This window comes from Elephas maximus, chromosome 16 (genome assembly GCF_024166365.1).
Source record: "Elephas maximus indicus isolate mEleMax1 chromosome 16, mEleMax1 primary haplotype, whole genome shotgun sequence".
In the NCBI taxonomy this organism is placed as follows: Eukaryota; Metazoa; Chordata; class Mammalia; order Proboscidea; family Elephantidae; genus Elephas; species Elephas maximus.
The window spans coordinates 73,268,825-73,287,155 of NC_064834.1; the positions used below are offsets into that span (position 1 = coordinate 73,268,825).

Consider the following 18,331-nt stretch of genomic DNA (forward strand, 5'->3'; position numbering starts at 1 on the left):
TCCGTAGGCACGCAGGGGCGGGGTTACCACGGGGCGGGAGGGGCGGGAGGGGCGGGAGGGGCGGGAGGGGCGGGAGGGGCGGGAGGGGCGGGAGGGGCGGGAGGGGCGGGAGGGGGCGGGCCCTGGCTCGGCCCGCCCCCAGGCTGGCACGCGACGTGAAGGCCTCGGGGTTTCTGTGCGTATTTAGAGGCTGGACCTGCTTGTAGCAGGGATGGAGGGCGCAGCTGTTCGGCTGCTGCGAGGCAGCAGGCTGGTGAGTGCGTGCGCAGCGGAGGTCCTGGAGGTCCGGGCGACCTTGGCCACTGGCGTCGCCAGCGGCGAGGCTTCTAACCGGTCCCGGGCGACCGCCTGAGCCGCTCCACGTCTCTGGCTCGCGCGTCTCTCCCTCCTCTGGGCGGGTGTCCCGGGGTCCTTCCTGGCCGGCCGACGCCGACCGCCCTCCCGGCCTCCGTCTAAGCCGGACTGCGCTCTGTGGGAGGCCTGGGGAGTGGTCTAGAAGCTGTTCTGACGGAGCTAGCCCCTTGAGTGGAGTCGGAGAGCCGCGTCAGCAAGATGTCCTTCAGGCCTTTGAGCCCTGAGCGCCACGAATTTCGCGTCTCTGCACGCATTTTACAGAGATGTCACCTCTCCGATGCCCTAACCCACCTTTCCCCAGCGATGACCTGTCAGCCTTCCTTGCCCAGCAAAAAATGATTGTTAAAATTTAGGCCCAGTCTGGGTCTGAGCAGAGTGTCTCCCTGTCCGCTCTCCTCCCCCCTTCTGGAAACTTGGGAAGGGACCTCAGAGTTGGTCAGACTTACCAGTTGTTCTTGTGTTGTGTGCCTTCGAGTCAATTCCAACTCACAGCCACCCCATATGAGAGAGTAGAACTACACCGTAGGGTTTCGTAGGCTGAACTCTTTAACGGGAGCTGATCTCCAGGTCTTTTGCCCCGCGGAGCAGCTGGGCAGGTTCTAACCGCCGAGCTTTTTAGCCACCAAGCGCTTAAACATTGCCACCAGGGCTCCTTGGCAGGGTGGGAATTCATTCTCTCTGCCCTTATCTCATGGCTGGGGCCTTATCCCGCGCGTGGACTCAGGGAAGCCAAGCGCTACTGCCTAGAACTTGAGCTGAAATCTGCCTGCCATGAATATCCGTCCACCTGTTGTACCTCATTGTGCTCTCTGGACTTACACAAACTGTTGATTCTTTAACAACTCTGGCTCCAGGGTTCTCTGCCAGATTAAACTTCCCTACCCCTCTCCCCCCCCCCCCCCTTTTTTTTTTACCCCCTTCAGCCCTTTCCTCTAAAGCATGCTTTGCAGAACCCTCCTGCGTTTGGATACCCTCACATTTCTCAGCCCACTTCCCTGGAAACTCCCAAACCTGGCATTTACTTTTTATATTTCCTTTAATGAGCTAAATAAAGGTTCTTCAGTTCATGCCCAGAGGCAGGACTCTTTTTGTCTCACATTAGAGATAATTATGTTATTTGGCTGTTTTATAGTTTTCGGGTGTTAAGAAAATTAGTAAAGTCATTTTAGTATATTGTTGAAAGCAATAAAAAAATATGTTTTTATGGTCAATGTTTTGTAATTATTTAATAATTTAGCAAAGCAAGTTCCCTGGGTTTCACAATTTCCTGGCTTTGGAGCTAACATTTTTTGACCGTGCACTGTGTGGTAGGCATGTTCTGGGTGCTTTACCGATGCCCTCTCACTACCATCCTTAATAGTAGCCATGTTTCAGATGCAGAGTCTGACGCTGAAAAGATTAAGTTATTTGCCCAGTCAGCTAGAAAGTGAGAGCTGGGGTCCAAATTCTGGTCTGATGATAAACTTAACCTTCATGCACTACTGCCACCCCCTTCCTTAGAGCCACCAGAGACCTATTTGTTTGAAATTGTTGGTTTCGTTGTGGTTTATAGCCTTTCCCAGTTTTTAAAGCTCTTTTACAGAAATGAAATCATGTAATTGATTGAATGTTGACTCTAGCATCGTGCTTAAAAACGTGGGTTCTGCAGCCAGAGTGCTCAGCTGTTACTTCCCAGCAGTATAACCTTGGACAGGTAACTTAACCTCTTTAGGTCTCAGCTTCTTTGTTTATAAAATGGGGAGAATAATAGTACCTACGTCAGTCATAGGATTGTTGTGAAGATTTAATGGATTCATATGCACACGTAAGGCACTTAAGACAGTGACAGCCATAGAGTCAGCGCTCAATAAATGCTAGCTCTTATCATTATTGCTTTGCATGAGGCATTGTGTGCTATGGCAAATGCAATCATGACTAAAGAAACCTGCATTCAAGAAGTTTATGTTTTAGTGGGGAGGTTAGAACTATATCCAACTAACCTCATTATTTAAGCCGTCGGCTTGACTCATGGTGACCCCATGTGTGTCAAAGTAGAACTGTGCACCATAAGGTTTTCAGTGGCTGGTTTTTTTGAAAGGTAGATTGCTAGGCCTTTGTTTTAAGCCCCATCTGGGTGGACTCTAACCTCCAGCCTTTCAGTGAGAGGCCAAGTGCTTTAACCGTTTACACCACCCAGGGACTCGGCATATGATTTAGACGCGGTCTGAATCCTAAGAGGTCCACAGTCTGCCGTGGGTTAACAGGTGGGAGCAATGACTAGGAAGGACCATTAGGAAAGAGAGGCCTTTTGGAAATGGGGGCTTAATGGGTTTAGATTTTAGTAGGGGAAGTGGGGCTGGGAGAGCACTGCACCAAAAGGGGAGCCCCCCACCAAGATCGTTTTAAGGAATTTTAGAGAGCTATTGGAAGGTTTTGGACCTTGGAGGTACATCATCAGAGCTATGATTTATTATATTGTTGTTGTAGCAAGTGGCATGGAAGGTAGAGAAACGCAAGGTGAGGGCAATTTTGGTTAGAGACAAATGGAGAGCCAGCACTCATTAAGCACTAATGATAGACTAGGGACAGCGTTTTACATCCATTACCCTGTTTACAAGGAACACTGGTGGTGCAGTGGTTAAGTGCTTGGCTGCTAACCGAAAGGTCGGCCCACCAGCCACTCTGCAGGAGAAAAATGTGGCAGTCTGCTTCTGTAAAGATTTACAGCTTTGGAAACCTTATCAGGCAGTTCTCTGTCCTATAGGTTCCCTATGAGTCAAAATCAACTCAGTGGCAGTGGGTTTGGGTTCGTGTTTTTGGTCACCCTGTTCACCCTTCCTATGAGCCCTCTGAGGTCCATATTCCTGGCTTTCTTTTACCTGAGGAAATTCCAGGCGGTTCCCATCGTTCCCAAGGTCACACCACAAACAAGTGGCAGAGCTGGGCCTTGACCCATGCCATTTTCTCAGAAAGTCCCTTCTTTCTAAGAACTGCCCTGGCTGTTTTATTTGTTCAAGCCACCCAATTAGTGGGGAATTGAGCCTTCTAATTGGCATGTGGTTCCAAAGCATTTTTAGGCAGCCTAATTCTTGAAAAATATCCATGAGTTGATTTCTTGTTCAGTTAATCCTGTAAAAGTTGCCAGATAGCATTGCCAAACTAGATCTAAATCTTATTGTTCAACTTTTTGCTGTTCATCAAAGATCAAAGTCAGTGATATTGTTGACTAGAGGGCAATGGGTTTGGTTTTTGTTTTTGTTACCCGTAGCCGTCGGATCAATTCTGACTCCTAGTGACCCTATTGGACACGATAGAACTGCCCCATGGGGTTTCCAAGGCTGTAATCTTTACAGAAGCACGCTGCCACATCTTTCTCCTGCAGAGTGCCTGGTGGGTTTGAAACTGGACCAGTGGGTCCGTGCCCAGCATGCAAGAAGTCAGACTCTCAGATGCTGTCTTTGAGAGGAAGAGTTTATTTTGTAGTCTAGCAAACTGGAACTCACAGATATTGACCTCAGATTGAGTTTCCCAATCTGCCCGAGCAATTTGCAGTTTATGCTTATACATATTCATTTAAGGGTGGAGGAAAATGGTGGGCAGGATCAGAAAGTTTTAACTATTCATAGTCTCTACTGATTATTTATTACGAGGCGGGCTAAGACTCAGCATGGGAGTGGCTGACGGACCCTCCACTTTTGAAATGGGCTTGGCTACCGCCGATGACGTATTTCTGGTGATTTTGGTTTGTTGGCATGAGTCTTTTCGTCCTTGACATAAGTTCTCTTGCATTATTGAGCATGCATGGTTGCCTGGGGTTGTTTGTCAGTACTCTTTGTTCTGTGCATATCTAACCATGCTGAGCCAGTTAGATCCGAATTCCCCTGGGAGAGTCTGCAAAACAACCTGAGGGAAGTGAGTGACATGGTGAGGGAGGTGACCACAAGCGGCCTGATAACTGGTGGAATACTAATTAATTAGGTGTCTTCAGCCACTAGGGGTACCCTAGCAGATTCAAACTGCCGACCTTTTGGTTGGCAACCCAGCACTTAACCTCTGCGCCAACACTATTAATACAGGCAGAACCTATTACATCACCTCTAACTCCAGGGACAGGGGTGTCTTTGCTCTTCACAACATACTTTGGTTAATCTTAGGCATCTATGGATTTACAGCAGGGTCCTTGACCTCAAGGAAATTCATTTTAATTGTGGAGACAGGGTATGTTAAGAGATGAATATTAGAACAGTAGAAGGTAGCATATTGCTAATGCTAAATGAATAGTATGGACAGATGTGCTTATAGGAGATGGAACTGGAACTGAGCATAAAAGAAGGTGTATGGTGAAGCAGCAGAAAGGGGAGGTTCCAGGCATAGGAGATTGAAAGCCAAGGTATAGAGATGGGAACGTGATCTGCTTGTTTAAGAAGTAATTAGTATGTCAGGATAAACTGATGCGGTGAGTTTGCAGAGGGAGTTGGAGAACATTAAGTTTAGAGGGATGGAGGGGGTTGAGATGGCAAGTCCCTATCATGTTAAAAGGTTAAGTTGGTGCTTGTTGCAATAGCAGTTAGTGTAGCAACTGACTGATGGCCGCTGAGCGGTTTGCCTTCTTCAGTCTAGGAAGCTGAAACAGTCATAGATTTAAGCAAGCACAGGTTTATTCTACTTCCCCACGAGTTCAAATGGGGCTGCCGGCAGGTGGGATAATAGCCCCTTTGTTTACCAAAACACAGGCGTTTATAACATTTATTACTCATCAGTATAGAAATGGCGGGAGTTTTTTTGTTTGTTTTTTGGGGTTTCTTTTGTAGCTGCAAATACATTGTTGTTTACTTTCTCTTGGGTGCCAAAACCAAACCAGACGAAACCCACTGCTGTCAAGTCAGTTCCAACTCATTGCAACCCCATAGGGCTTCCAACACTGTAAACCTCTGTGGAAGCAGATTTCCACATTTTCTGTCCTAGAGCCACTGTTGCTTTTGAACTGCTGACCTCTTGGTTAGCAATCAATCCCTTTAACCACGTGCCATCAGGGCTTTTATAGAACTGCCTCAGGTGGGTTTTTTTTTTTTTTTTTTTTTTGGCTGTAATCTTTGTAGAGCAGATAGACAGGACTTTCTCCTACAGAGCAGGTAGGTGGGTTCGAACAGCAGCCCAGTGCTTTAACCATCGCACCACCAGGGCTCCCCTCAGGTGCCAGGAAGATTAAGTGACCACAGAGATTCTCTCTGGCAGGTTTCTTACTCCTTTCTCTTAGGATCATTGCACACTAGCCCTGTTTCGGGCTCATACTGTCTTGATTCCTTCCTGAGGTCTAGACCAGGGCATCTCCACTTCAGCACTATTAACAATTGGAACTGGATAGTTCTCTGTTGTAGGGGCTGCCCTGCACATTGCAGGATGTTTAGCAGCGCAGATTTACTCTTCTGAAGAACATATCTGCCCTCTACTTGCCAAATGCTAGTAGCACCACCAGCTCCCCCAATTGTGACAACCAAAACTGTCTCCAGACATTGCCACATGTCCCCTGGGGGGCAAAAATGGTCCCCCATTGAGGACCATTGGTGTAGATCTGTGCAAAAGTGTGCATGATGAGGGTGTGGGATGATAACCTCATTGTAACCTAGTAGGAACCTTTCTCAACCTATTATTCGCCACATCCAATTTGCTGACTCTGCAAAAGCTGATCAAGATTCCAGCAGGTGCCACTGAGCTTCTGAACTGCTGTTTGCTAAAGGGTTTCACAATAAAATGGTCCACAGCTTGCAGGTAGAACTCATTAGTTGCCATTGAGTTGACTCCCACTTATGGCGACCCCATGTGTACAGAACTGTGCTCCATAGCATTTTCAAGGCTGTGCCCTTTTGGAAACAGATTGCCAGGCTTGTCTTCTAAGGTGCCTCTGGGTGGATTTGAACCGCCAGCCTTTCAGCTAGTAATGGAGAACTTAACCATTTGCACTACCCAAGGATCCTAGAAAGACCTTACCAATTGAGAAAAGGAAGACGTATTCATAAAGAAAGACTTAAAAAGATTTGGTAATTATCTTTTCATGGAAGGACTCCATATTTTCTAAATGAAGTGGCTTATCGCTTGGGAAAGAGTGGGAAGTCTGCAGGAGAAGTAATTTTGGGGGAACAGAAGGAAGATGATTGTGTAATTTTGTTTTAGGTATGTTTGAAGTGTTCATAAAATGAATAAATAGAAGTGTTTTGGAAGCTGTTTAAGAAATGGGTCTGGAAACTAACAGAAAAATTGGAGCTGGAGATATAGGTCTTGGAGTCGTGCTTATAAACATGTCAGCCAAAGCCGTGAATGGGTGTGGGACATCCAAGGGACAGTGAAGAGTGAGGAGAGGACAAGCTGAGCCTTTGGAGTACAGTACAGGCCTGTCCTGTGGGCATGCTGAAGAAATGCCAAGCAAAGGAGAATTCTTCTTGTAGGATGTCAGCGGAGGCTTCTGACAAACACGCTTGATTCAGGATTGGAGCAAAAGAAGAAGGATATTTAAGTCCAACCTGAAGAGCAAAAGTATAAACAGAATTCATGCCACATAAAGACAACAGCTGGGCAAGAGCAGAGGAGGCATGTTTTGAGAAGTTCAAGATATAGCAACAGATCCCAGGGTCAGCAAATGGAGATGTTGTAGGGTGCCATCGAGTCGATTCCAACTCATAGCAACCCTATGTGACAGAGTAGAACTGCCCCATTGGGTTTTCTAGGCTGTAATCTTTATGGAAGCAGATCACGAGGTCTTCGGTGGAGCTGCTGAGTGGCTTAGAATGGACTCGACAGCAATGAGTTTGGTTTTCTGTGTGTTCAAGAAGGGTAGGGTTGAGTCTTCAGTCTTCAAAGTCTTATCTTTTGTGAATGTAAACCACAGATTCCAATCCAGGCTGCACATTAGAATCACTTGCAGGAACTTTTTAGAAATATAGAAGCCCAGGTTTCAAACCAAGTCTGTTGAATCAGAATCGTAAACAGTGGGGCTGAGATCTCACTTTTGTGCAGATACTAATAGGCTAGAGTTGGCAAATGTTCCCAGGACAAGCCAGTTTCTTTAGTTTAACCATTGGCAACTATATTCAGCTCTTAAGAAACCCATAATTTGTTTAGTTAGTGTCAGACTGGGCATGTTATCTAAAAGGTATATGAAGATTCTTAAGGGCAAGCCAACCTCAAAATCCCAAAGCAGACATGCTTCAGGCAATTATATTTACTTTTAAAATTCTAACAATAAACATTTTTTTTAATTTTGCTTTTAAAAAATCTTAACATTAAAATTTTTTTTTAACCAATCTGAGCTGTTTGAATTTTTTTTAATTGTGCTTTAAGTGAAAGTTTACAAACCAAGTCAGTCTCTCTTGCAAAAACGTATGCACAACTTGCTATGTACTCCTAGCTGCTCTCCCCCAAGTGAGACAGCACACTCCTTCTCCACCCAGTATTCCCCATGTCCATTCAACCAGCTCCTGTCCCCCTCTACCCTCTCATCTTGCCTCCAGACAGGAGCTGCCCACATAGTCTCATGTGTCTACTTCAGTCATGAAGCTCACTTCTCCCCAGTATCATTTTTTGTCTTTTACTCCAGTCCAATCGCTGTCTGAAGAGTTGGCTTTGGGAATGGTTCCAGTCTTGGGCTAACAGAATGTTCGGAGACCATGACATCTGGGGTCCCTCCAGTCTCAGTCAGGTCATTAACTCTGGTCTTTTTCTGAGAATTTGAGGTCTGTATCCCACTGTTCTCCTCCTCCGTCAGGGATTCTTTGTTCTGTTCCCTGTCAGGGCAGTCATTGGTGGTAGTTGGGCACCATGTAGTTCTTCTGCTCTCAGGCTGGTGTAGTCTCTGATTTATGTGGTCCTTTCTGTCCCCTGGGCTCATATTTACCTTGTGTCTTTGGTGTTCTTCATTCTCCTTTGCTCCAGGTGGATCGAAACCAATCGATGCATCTTAGATGGCCACTTGCTAGCTTTTAAGATGCCAGATACCACTCAGCAGAGTGGAATGAAGAACATCTTCTTAATACATTTTGTTATGCCAGTTGACCTAGATGTCCCCTGGAACATGGATAGATATCTTCTCGTCTTTCACAATATCAAGGAAGTTTTCTGCCAAAAAATCTTCAACAACTCTCTCTGTATTTTCTATTCTCCCTCCCTGTTCTGGTACTCCAGTCACTTGTAGGTTATTTCTCTTAATAGATTCCCGCATGATTCTTAGGGTTTCATTTTTTTTTTTAATTTCTTTTATCTGATTTTTCTTCAAATATGTTGGTGCCAAGTGTTTTATCTTCAGTCTCACTAATTCTGACTTACATTTCCTCATTTCTGCTCCTCTGATTTTCTATTGAGTTGTCTAATTCTGAAATTTTATTATTAATCTTCTGAATTTCTGATTGCTGTCTCTGTATGGATTCTTGCAGCCTATTAAATTTGTCATTATGCTCTTGAATAACCTTCTTAATTCCCTCAACTGCTTTGTCTATGTGTTCCTTGGCTTGTTCTGCTTTTTGCCTTATCTCCTTCCTGATCTCTTGAAGAGTTCTGTTAATTAATCTTTTGTATTCTACCTCTCGTAATTCCAGGAATATCTCTTCATCTGGAAGATTCCTCGATTCCTTGTTTTGAGAGCTTGTTGAAGCAATCATGGTCTGCTTCTTTATGTGATTTGATATTGACTCTTGTCTCTGAGCCAAGTATAAGTTATTATACTAATCTGTTTTACATTTGCTTACTGTGTCCTAGCTTCTTGCTTTGTTTTGTTTTGATATGCCCCAATAGGCTGCTCGAGTGAGCTAACTTGATTATTGGCGTCTTTGAAACTCTAATGTCCTGTCACCAGATGGCTAGAGCTGTTACCAGATATATGAGCCTAGGAGTCCGTTCACTTTTCTTGTATGGATTCAGCTCAGGGGTTTCCAGGTAGTCAGTCACGACGTGTGTGGTACAGGCTCTCACGTATGGTCTTAGAGGAGCAGGGGTGACTAGTGTAGGCACAGGTATCTGGTTGCAGCGAAGGGCCACGCTCGGAGCAAGGCAGGGGGCTAACAACCGTCCCCCAAAGTGTCTGTGAGGAGAGCACATCACTGTTCCCTAGAGCACACAGGTGGGTGGGCTCTGCAGGTGGGCCATGGGCACTCAGTGCTTTTGGCTGTAAGCACTGGGAGGTGCCACTTATCCTTGGACCCTGTTGTGGGTGGCTAGATGGCATGGGTGGAGCCACCAGTCCTCAGGCTCCTGAAGTGGGTAGGTGAGGACCCTACTTAATAGGCAGAGCAATGTCAAACATCAAAAACCTACTTCTCTACTGCACAGCTGAAACAGTTGAAGTCAGACATCAGGCATTTACACCATTGCACTATTCCACCAAGGGCTTAAGCTGCTTTCGTGGGCCCACACAGGTCCATGTAGGGGTGAGAGGTATTCAAAGTCCTTGGACCACTTGAACCCAGACAGAAGCTACTTCTGCCCTGAATTCCCAGCTTAGGGGAGCCGGCAGATTATTTTTTCTGCATTTGTTAATTTGTTCCTTCTCCAAGGCCGGCAGAATGGCTCAGGGCGACCAACAAGATATCAACTACCACTGATGCTGGCTTAAGGACTGGGGTTAGAGGAAGGAGGGATCAGATAAATGGGAGAGAGTGCTTTCGAAACGGGTGCTTTTGATCTGTGTGGTGAATTGGACGCCAATACTTATGTCCTTCCAAGAGCACTGTTCTTCGCTGATTCATGAGGAATGAGTACACTCTGTGCCGCTCACTCTCTCCTGCTAAGAAACCACGTCCTGAATGCTAGCACCAGCCCCACTGTGCTCACACCAGGGGATTGGGGTGCACCGCTCACTCTCTCTCTCTCACTGAGGAGACCATGTCCCGAACACTACCCCAGGGGATTGGGACTATGGGACGCTGGTTCCAGCCAAGTCAAGTCCGGCAACTCCTTGTTGGTTGTGAACCATCTCTCCCTCCCCCTGCTGCTCAATCCGATTTCTTAACTTTGCCTTTGATGTTCAGGGCTCCTAGTTTGTCATATATATAATCAATTCACTTGTTTCTTTGGGTCTTTGTCATAAGAGGGACCACCGGAGGTGTCTGACTACTCCACCATATTCCTATTTAGATTTTTGCTTCCATGGAAGTGTACTTCTTTTGTAAAAACAAAAAACTTTTAACAAATGTGCTTAAAGCACTCTTTTGTCAAAGGTACAAAAGCATCAACTTATAACTCCTCTTTTGGAAAAATAAGGAATTCAGTGTCTCCCCTCGCCTCCTTGCTCAGCTTCAGCATTCCCAGCCTTCACTATTCCAATCTGAGGAAGCAAATATATCCTTTTTTACCCCCATTATCTCTAAAGTTGTATTCTCCTTTGCATTAAAATTTTTTTTATTGTGGTAAAATATATAACATAAAGCTTGTCATTACTCTGCCCTACAGGGTCATTATGAGTTGGAATCAACTCAATGGCAGTGTTCACAATGTTGTGCAACCATCGCCACTATCTAGTTGCAAAACATTTTCCTCACCCCAAACAGAACTCTGTATCCAGTAAGCAATAAGCCCCCATCCTCCCCCTCAACTCCTAGTAACCCCAAACCTACTTTCTGTCTCTATTATTTTACCTGTACGTACTTCATGTAAGTGTAATCATGCAATATTTGTCTTTTTTGTGTGTGATTTATTTCACTTAGCATAATAGTTCTCAAGGTTCATCCAGGTTGTAGCATGTAGCAGAATTTCAGTCCCACTCATAAAATAACCAGTAACACTGAAGAAGATCACGTTCCCTAGAAAAATCAATTACACAAGGTTAAGGATAACATTTGCCCAGAAGCCAAGATGAGAAGGCAGGAAGGGATAAAAAAAAAAAACTGGAGGAAAGGAAATGGGAAACTCAGGGTACAAATGGGGAGAGTGCTGACACATTTTGGGGAATACAACCAATGTCACTGAATACTTTGCATACAAACTATCGAATGGGAAACTACTTTGCTCTGTAAACTTTCACCTAAAGCACGATAAAAAATTTAAAAAAAACAAATTTCATTTCCTTTCATGGCTATGTAACATTCCATTGTATGTATATATCATATTTTGTTTATCCATTCTTCTATTGATGGACGCTTGGTTTTTTTCCGCCTTTTGGCTCTTACGAAAAATGCTGCTGTCAACATTGGTGTGTGCCTGTTTGTGTCACTGCTTTCAAGACTTTGGGGCATATTCTTATAAGTGGTATTTCTGGATCATACAGTAATTCTTATGTTTAACTTTAAAAAAATTTTTTTTTAGTGGGCTGTAAGTGAAAGTTTATAGTTCAGGTTAGTTTCTCATACAAAAATATATACACAAATTGTTATGTGACCTTAGTTGTTGTCCCTATGATGTGACAGCACATTCCTCCTTTCCACCCTGTATTTCCGATGTCCGTTCCACCAGCTCCTGTCCCTTTCTGCTTTCTCATCTTGCCTCCAAACAGGAGCTGCCCAATTAGTCTCATGTATCTACTTGAGCTAAGAATCACAGTCTTCACAAGTATCATTTTATGTCTTATAGTCCAGTCTAATCATTGTCTGAAGAGTTGGCTTCGGGAATGGTTTTAGTTTTGGGCTAACAGAGAGTCTGGGGGCATTTCTTCTGGGGTCCCCCCAGTCTCAGTCAGAACATTAAATGTGATCTTTTTACTAGAATTTGAGTTCTGCACCCCACTTTGCTCCTGCTTCATCAGGGACTCTCTGTTGTGTTCCCTGTCAGGGCAGTCATTGGTGGTAGCTGGGTACCATCTAGTTCTTCTGGCCTCATGCTGATGGAGTCTCTGGTTTATGTGGCCCTTTCTGTCCCTTGGGCTCGTATTTTCCTTGTGTCTTTGGTGTTATTCATTGTCCTTTACTCCAGCTGGGTTGATACCAAATTGGTGCATCTTAGATAGCCACTTGCTAGCTTTTAAGATCCCAAACGCCACTCACTATTTTTTTAATAGACTTTGTTATGCCAATTGACCTAAATGTCCCCTAGAACCATGGTCCCCAGACCCGCGTCCCTGCTACTCTGTCCCTCGAAGTGTTTGGTTGTATTCAGGGAACTTCTTAGCTTTTGGTTTAGTCCGGTTGTGCTGACTTCTCCTGTATTGTGTGTTGTCCTTCCCTTCACATCAGATAATTCTTGTCTGCTATCTAGTTAGTGAATACCCCTCTCCTTCCCTCCCCACCTTCTTAACCATCAAAGAATGTTTTCTTCTGTGCTTAAACCTTTTCTTGAGTTCTTGTAATAGTGGTCTTGTACAATTTTTGTCCTTTTGCAACTGACTGATTTCATTCAGCATTATGCCTTCCAGATTCCTCCATGTTATGTTTCATGGATTCATTGTTGTTCTTTATCGTTCCGTAGTATTCCATTGTGTGAATATACCATAATTTGTTTATCCATTCATTCATTGATGGGCATCTAGGTTGTTTCTGTCTTTTTGCTATTGTGAACAGTGCTGCAGCGAACATGTGCGTACATATGTTTATTCATGTGAGGGCTGTTATTTCTCCAGGGTATATTCCAAGGAGTGGGATTGCTGGATCATATGGTAGTTCTATTGCTAGGTTTTTAAGGAAGTGCCAAATCGATTTCCAAAGTGGTGGTACCATTTTACATTCCCACCAGCAGTGTATAAGTGAGTCTTTCCACAACCCGTCCAACTTTTACTATTTTGTGTTTCTTGGAATAATCCTAACCTCGTTGGGGTGAGAGGGTATCTCATTGTAGTTTTGATTTGCATTTCCGTAATGGCCAATGATTGTGAGCATTTCCTCATATATTGGTTAGCCACCTAAATGTCTTCTTTGGTGATGTGCCTGTTGATATCCTTTGCCCGTTTTTTTAATTAGGTTATTTGTCTTTTTGTTGTTGAAGTTTTGCAGTATCTTGTAGATTTTAGAGATTAGATGCTGTTCGAATTTGTCACAGCCAAAAATTTTTCCCAGTATGTAGGTCGTCTTTTTACCCTTTTGGTGAAGTCTTTGGATGAGCATAAGCGTTTGATTTTTAGGAGCTCCCAGTTACTTAGTTTCTCTTCTGGTGTGTCATGGATTGAACTATGTCCCCCCAAAAATGTATGTATCAACCTGGTTAGGCCACAATTCCCAGTGTTCTGTGGTTGTCCTCTATTTTGTGATTGTAATTTTATGTTAAAGTGGATTAGGATGGGATTGCAACACCGTTACCAGGTCACCTCCCTGATCCATGCAAAGGGAATTTCCCTGGGGTGCGGCCTGCACCACCTTTCAAGAGATAAAAAGGAAAGGGAAGCAAGCAGAGAGTTGGGTACCTCATACCACCAAGAAAGCAGTGCCGGGAGCAGACCACGTCCTTTGGACCTGTGGTTCCTGTGCTGAGATGCTTCCAGACCAAGGGAAGACTCATGTATCGCAAGACCTTACTCCAGAGCCGATGGAGAGAGAAAGCTTTTCCTTGGAGCTGGTGCCCTGAATTTGGACTTCTAGCCTACTGGACTGTGAGAAAATAAATTTCTCTTTGTTAAAGCCATCCACTTGTGGTATTTCTGTTACAACAGCACTAGATGACTAAGACATGGTGTTTGTGCATTGTTAATAATGTTTTGTACACTGTTTATGCCATGTATTAGGGCTGCACTGGGTGGGTTTAGTGTTGTCCCTATTTTTTCTTCCATGATCTTTATTGTTTTAGTTTTTATATTTAGGTCTTTGATCCATTTTGAGTTAGTTTTTGTGCATGGTGTGAGGTATGGGTCTTGTTTCATTTTTTTGCAGATGGACATCCAGTTATGCCAGCACCGTTTGTTAAAGAAACTGTCTTTTCCCCAATTAACGGACTTTGGGCCTTTGTCAAATATCAGCTGCTGAGACGTGGATGAATTTACATCTGGATTCTCAATTCTGTTCCATTGTTCTATGTATCTGTTGTTGTACCAATACCACCTGTTTTGACTGCCGTAGAGGTATAATAGGTTCTAAAATCAGGTAGTGTGAGGCCTCCCACTTTGTTCTTTTTCAGTAATGCTTTACTTATCCAGGGCCTCTTCCCTTTCCATATGAAGTTGGTGATTTGGATCAGGATTGCACTGTACCTCTTAGGCTGCTTTGGGTAGAATAGACATTTTTACAACGTTGAGTCTTCCTATCTATGAGCAAGATATGTTTTTCTACTTGCGTAGGTCTGTTTTGGTTTCTTGGAGTAGTGTCCTGTAGTTTTCTTTGCATAGGTCTTTTACATCTCTGGTTAGGTTTATTCCTAAGTATTTTATCTTCTTGGGGTCTACTGTAAATGGTACTGATTTGGTGATTTTCTCTTCAAAGTTCTTTTTGTTGGTGTGTGTGTTTATCTTGTACCCTGATAGTTGCTGAAGTCTTCTATTAGTTCTGGTAGTTTTCCTGTGAATTCTTCGGGGTTTTCTGTGTATAAGATTGTATCATCTGCAAATAGTGGTGCTTTTACTTTTTCCTTACCAATCTGGATGTCCTTTATTTCTTTTTCTAGCCTAATTGCTCTGGCTAGGACCTCCAGCACAAGGTTGAGTAAGAGTGGTGATAAAGGGCATCTTTGTCTGTTTCTGTTCTCAAGGGAAATGCTTTCAGACTCTCTCCATTTAGGATGATGTTGGCTATTTGCCTTATGTAAATGCCCTTTATTATGTTAAGGAATTTCCCTTCTGTTGCTATTTTGCTGAGAGTTTTTATCGTGAATGGGTGTTGGACTTTGTCAAATGCCTTTTCTGCATCAATTGATAAGATCATGTGGTTCTTGTCTTTTGTTTTATTTATATGATGGATTACATTGATTGTTTTTCTAATGTTGAACCATCCCCGCATGCCTGGTATGAATCCCACTTGGTCATGGCAAATTACTTTTTTGATATGTTGTCGAATTCTCTGGGGTAGAATTTTGTTGAGGATTTTTGCATGTATGTTCATGAGGGTATACAGGTATGTAATTTTCTTTTTTTGTGGGGTCTTTACCTGGTTTTCATATCAGGGATATGCCGACTTCATAGAACGAGTTTGGGAGTGTTCTATCCTTTTCTACGCTCTGAAATACCTTTAGTAGTAGTAGTGTTAACTCATCTCTGAAAGTTTGGTAGAATTCTCCATTGAAACTGTCAGGGCCAGGGCTTTTGTTGTTGTTGTTGGGAGTTTCTAAATTATGTTTCCAATGTTTTCTTTTGTTATAGGTTTGTTTAGTTGTTCTACCTCTGTTTGTGTTCATTTAGGTAGGTAGTGTGTTTCTAGAAATTTGACCATTTCCTGTAGGTTTTCAAATTTGCTAGAGTACAATTTTTCATAATATTCTGTTATGATTCTTTTAATTTCAATTGGGTCTGTTGTGATATTGCCCATCTCATTTATTATTTGGGTTATTTGCTTCCTCTCCTGTTTTTCTTTTGTCAGTTTGGCCAATGGTTTATCGATTTTATCGGTCTTTGCAAAGAACCAGCTTTTGGTCTTAACTCAATTGTTTTTCTATTCTCTATTTCATTTAATTCTGCTCTAATTTTTATTATTTGCTTTCTTCTGGTGCTCAAGGGTTTCTTTTGCTGTTCTCTTTCTATATGTTCAAGTTGTAGGGTTAAGTCTTTGATTTTGGCCCCTTTTTCTTTTTGAAGGTGTGCATTTATTGCTATAAATTGACCTCTGAGCACTGCTTTTGCTGTGTCCCAAAGGTTCTGGTAGGGCGTGTTTTCATTATCATTTGAGTCTATGAATTTCTTTATTCCATCCTTAATTTTTTCTGTAACCCAGTAGTTTTTGAGCGAGGTATTGCTCAGTTTCCATGTGTTTGATATTTTTTTCCTTGCTTTTTCTGTTATTGATTTCTACTTTTATGGCTTATATGGTCAGAAAAGATGCTCTGTAATATTTCGATGCTTTGAATTCTGTTAAGACTTGTGTCATGGATTGAATTATGCCCCCCTCAAAAACTATATATCAGTTTGGCTGGGCCATGATTCCCGGTATTGTGTGATTTTCCTGTATATTGTAAATCTTGTCTCTATGATGTTAATGAGGGAGGATGGGTGGCAGTTAGTGAGGCAAGAGTCTATAAGATTGGATTGTATCTTGAGGCAATCTCTTGAAATATAGAAGAAAGAAACCATTGAGCTGCTTTCTGGAGGTTCTGTCCTGTGCTGAAAGTGGTATGTTGAAGTCTCCTGCTGTTATTGTGGAGCTGTCAATCTCTCTTTTCAATGCTGTTAGAGTTTGTTTTATGTATTTCGGAGCCCTGCCGTTGGGTGTGTAAATACTTCATATGGTTATGTCCTCCTGGTGTATTGACCCTTTAATCGTTATATAGTGTTCTTCCTTATCCTTTGTGGTGGATTTTTACTTTAAAGTCTATTTAGTCAGAAATTAATATTGCCACTCCAGCTGCTTTTTTATTGTTGTTTGCTTGATATATTTTTTTCTATCCTTTGAGTTTTAGTTTGTGTCTTTAAGTCTAAGGTGTGTCTTTTGTAGGCAGCATATAGATAGATCATGGTTTTTTGTCCATTGTGCTAGTCTCTGTTTATTGGTGCATTTAGTCCATTTACAGTCAGCATTATTATGGGTAGGTATGAGTTTAGTGCTGTCATTTCGATGTCTTTTTTGTGTGTGTTGTTGACAGTTTCCTTGTTCCACTTAATTTTCTGTGCTAAATTGTTTTTCTTTATATATTTTCTTTTCCTCTTTTCATTGTTGTTGATTTTGTATTTGCTGAGTCTTTATGTTTTTCTTGTTTTTTTATTTTGATGTGTAGGGTTATTAGTTTCCTTTGTGGTTACCTTAATATTTACTGCTATTTTTCTAAGTTTAAACCAATCTTTTATTTCTTTACACCGCCTTGACTTCCTCTCCATAGGAAAGATCTATGACTACATTTTTTAGTCCCTCTTTTTTGTTTTAATGCTGCAATCTTTTACATAATGACGTCTCTGTTTCCCTGTTTTGAGCATTTTAGCTTTGATTTATTTTTGTGATTTCCGTATCTGCGTTGATATCTGGTTGCTGTGTCAAGTGTTCTGGTTTTGGGTCGTTAGCTGATGTTATTGACTTTCTAACTGGAGGACTCCCTTTAGTATTTCTTGTAATTTTGGTTTGGTTTTTGCAAATTCCCTAAACTTCTGTTAGTCTGGAAATGTCCTAATTTTGCTGTCATATTTGAGAGACAGTTTTATAATATAATTCTTGGCTGGCAATTTTTTTCCTTCAAGGCTTTGTATATGTCATCCCATTGCCTTCTTGCCTGCATGGTTTGTGCTGAGTACTCCGAGCTTGGTCTTATTGACTGTCCTTTGTAGATGACTTTTCACTTACCCCTAGCCACTCTTAAAATTTTCTCTTTATCTTGGTTTTGGCAGGTTTGATTATAATATGTCCTGGTGACTTTCTTTTGGATCTACCTTGTATGGGGTTCAATGAGGATCTTGAATAGATATCTTCTCATCTTTCACGATATCAGGGAAGCTTTCTGCCAACAAATCTTCAGCAATTCTCTCTGTATTTTCTATTCTCCCTCCCTGTCCTGATACTCCAATCACTTGGTTATACCTCTTGATAGAGTCCCACATAAATCTTAGCTTGTCTTCATTTTTCTAAATTCTTTTATTTAATTTTTCCTCAAATAAGTTGGTGTGAAGTGCTTTATCTTCAGTCTCACTAATTCTGACTTCCATTGCTTCATTTCTGCTCCTGTGACTTTCTATTGAGTTTTCTAATTTTGGGTGAAAGTTATACAGCAATGTAATAAAGATTATAGACCCTTTCTCAAAATGTTTTAAATGCATAAAATCAGATATATATGATTACAAAGAAAATCAATTATAAAGCACAGTTATCAAAATATTTTTAAAATTGTAGAGTATCGTAATATGTGCTTCTTAAATAAGATCTAGCAACAGTTCTCTTAACAACTATAATTTTGAAGTAGTGATGAGTGCGAACAATATTTTGAGATATTTGTACCAGCTGTAATGTGATATAAAAATATCTGTGATTTCTTT

At 42.4% G+C, this 18,331-nt stretch overlaps 1 protein-coding gene across 7 annotated transcripts in view; it reads left to right on the forward strand.

The window, feature by feature from the left end:
• The first annotated feature begins 129 nt into the window (after positions 1-129).
• The window catches only part of ACADSB (acyl-CoA dehydrogenase short/branched chain), a 56,620-nt gene continuing 38,418 nt past the window's right edge, over positions 130-18,331 (forward strand). For 3 of the 7 annotated variants that reach the window (XM_049855430.1, XM_049855428.1, XM_049855429.1), the window contains exon 1: positions 130-253. In XM_049855430.1, coding sequence (XP_049711387.1) covers positions 212-253 — 42 coding nt within the window. In that variant the 5' untranslated portion in view covers positions 130-211. Of the gene's footprint in view, positions 254-1,611; positions 2,048-18,331 lie in introns of those variants that run through there. The other 4 variants (XM_049855433.1, XM_049855431.1, XM_049855434.1 and 1 more) reach the window with 4 other exon arrangements.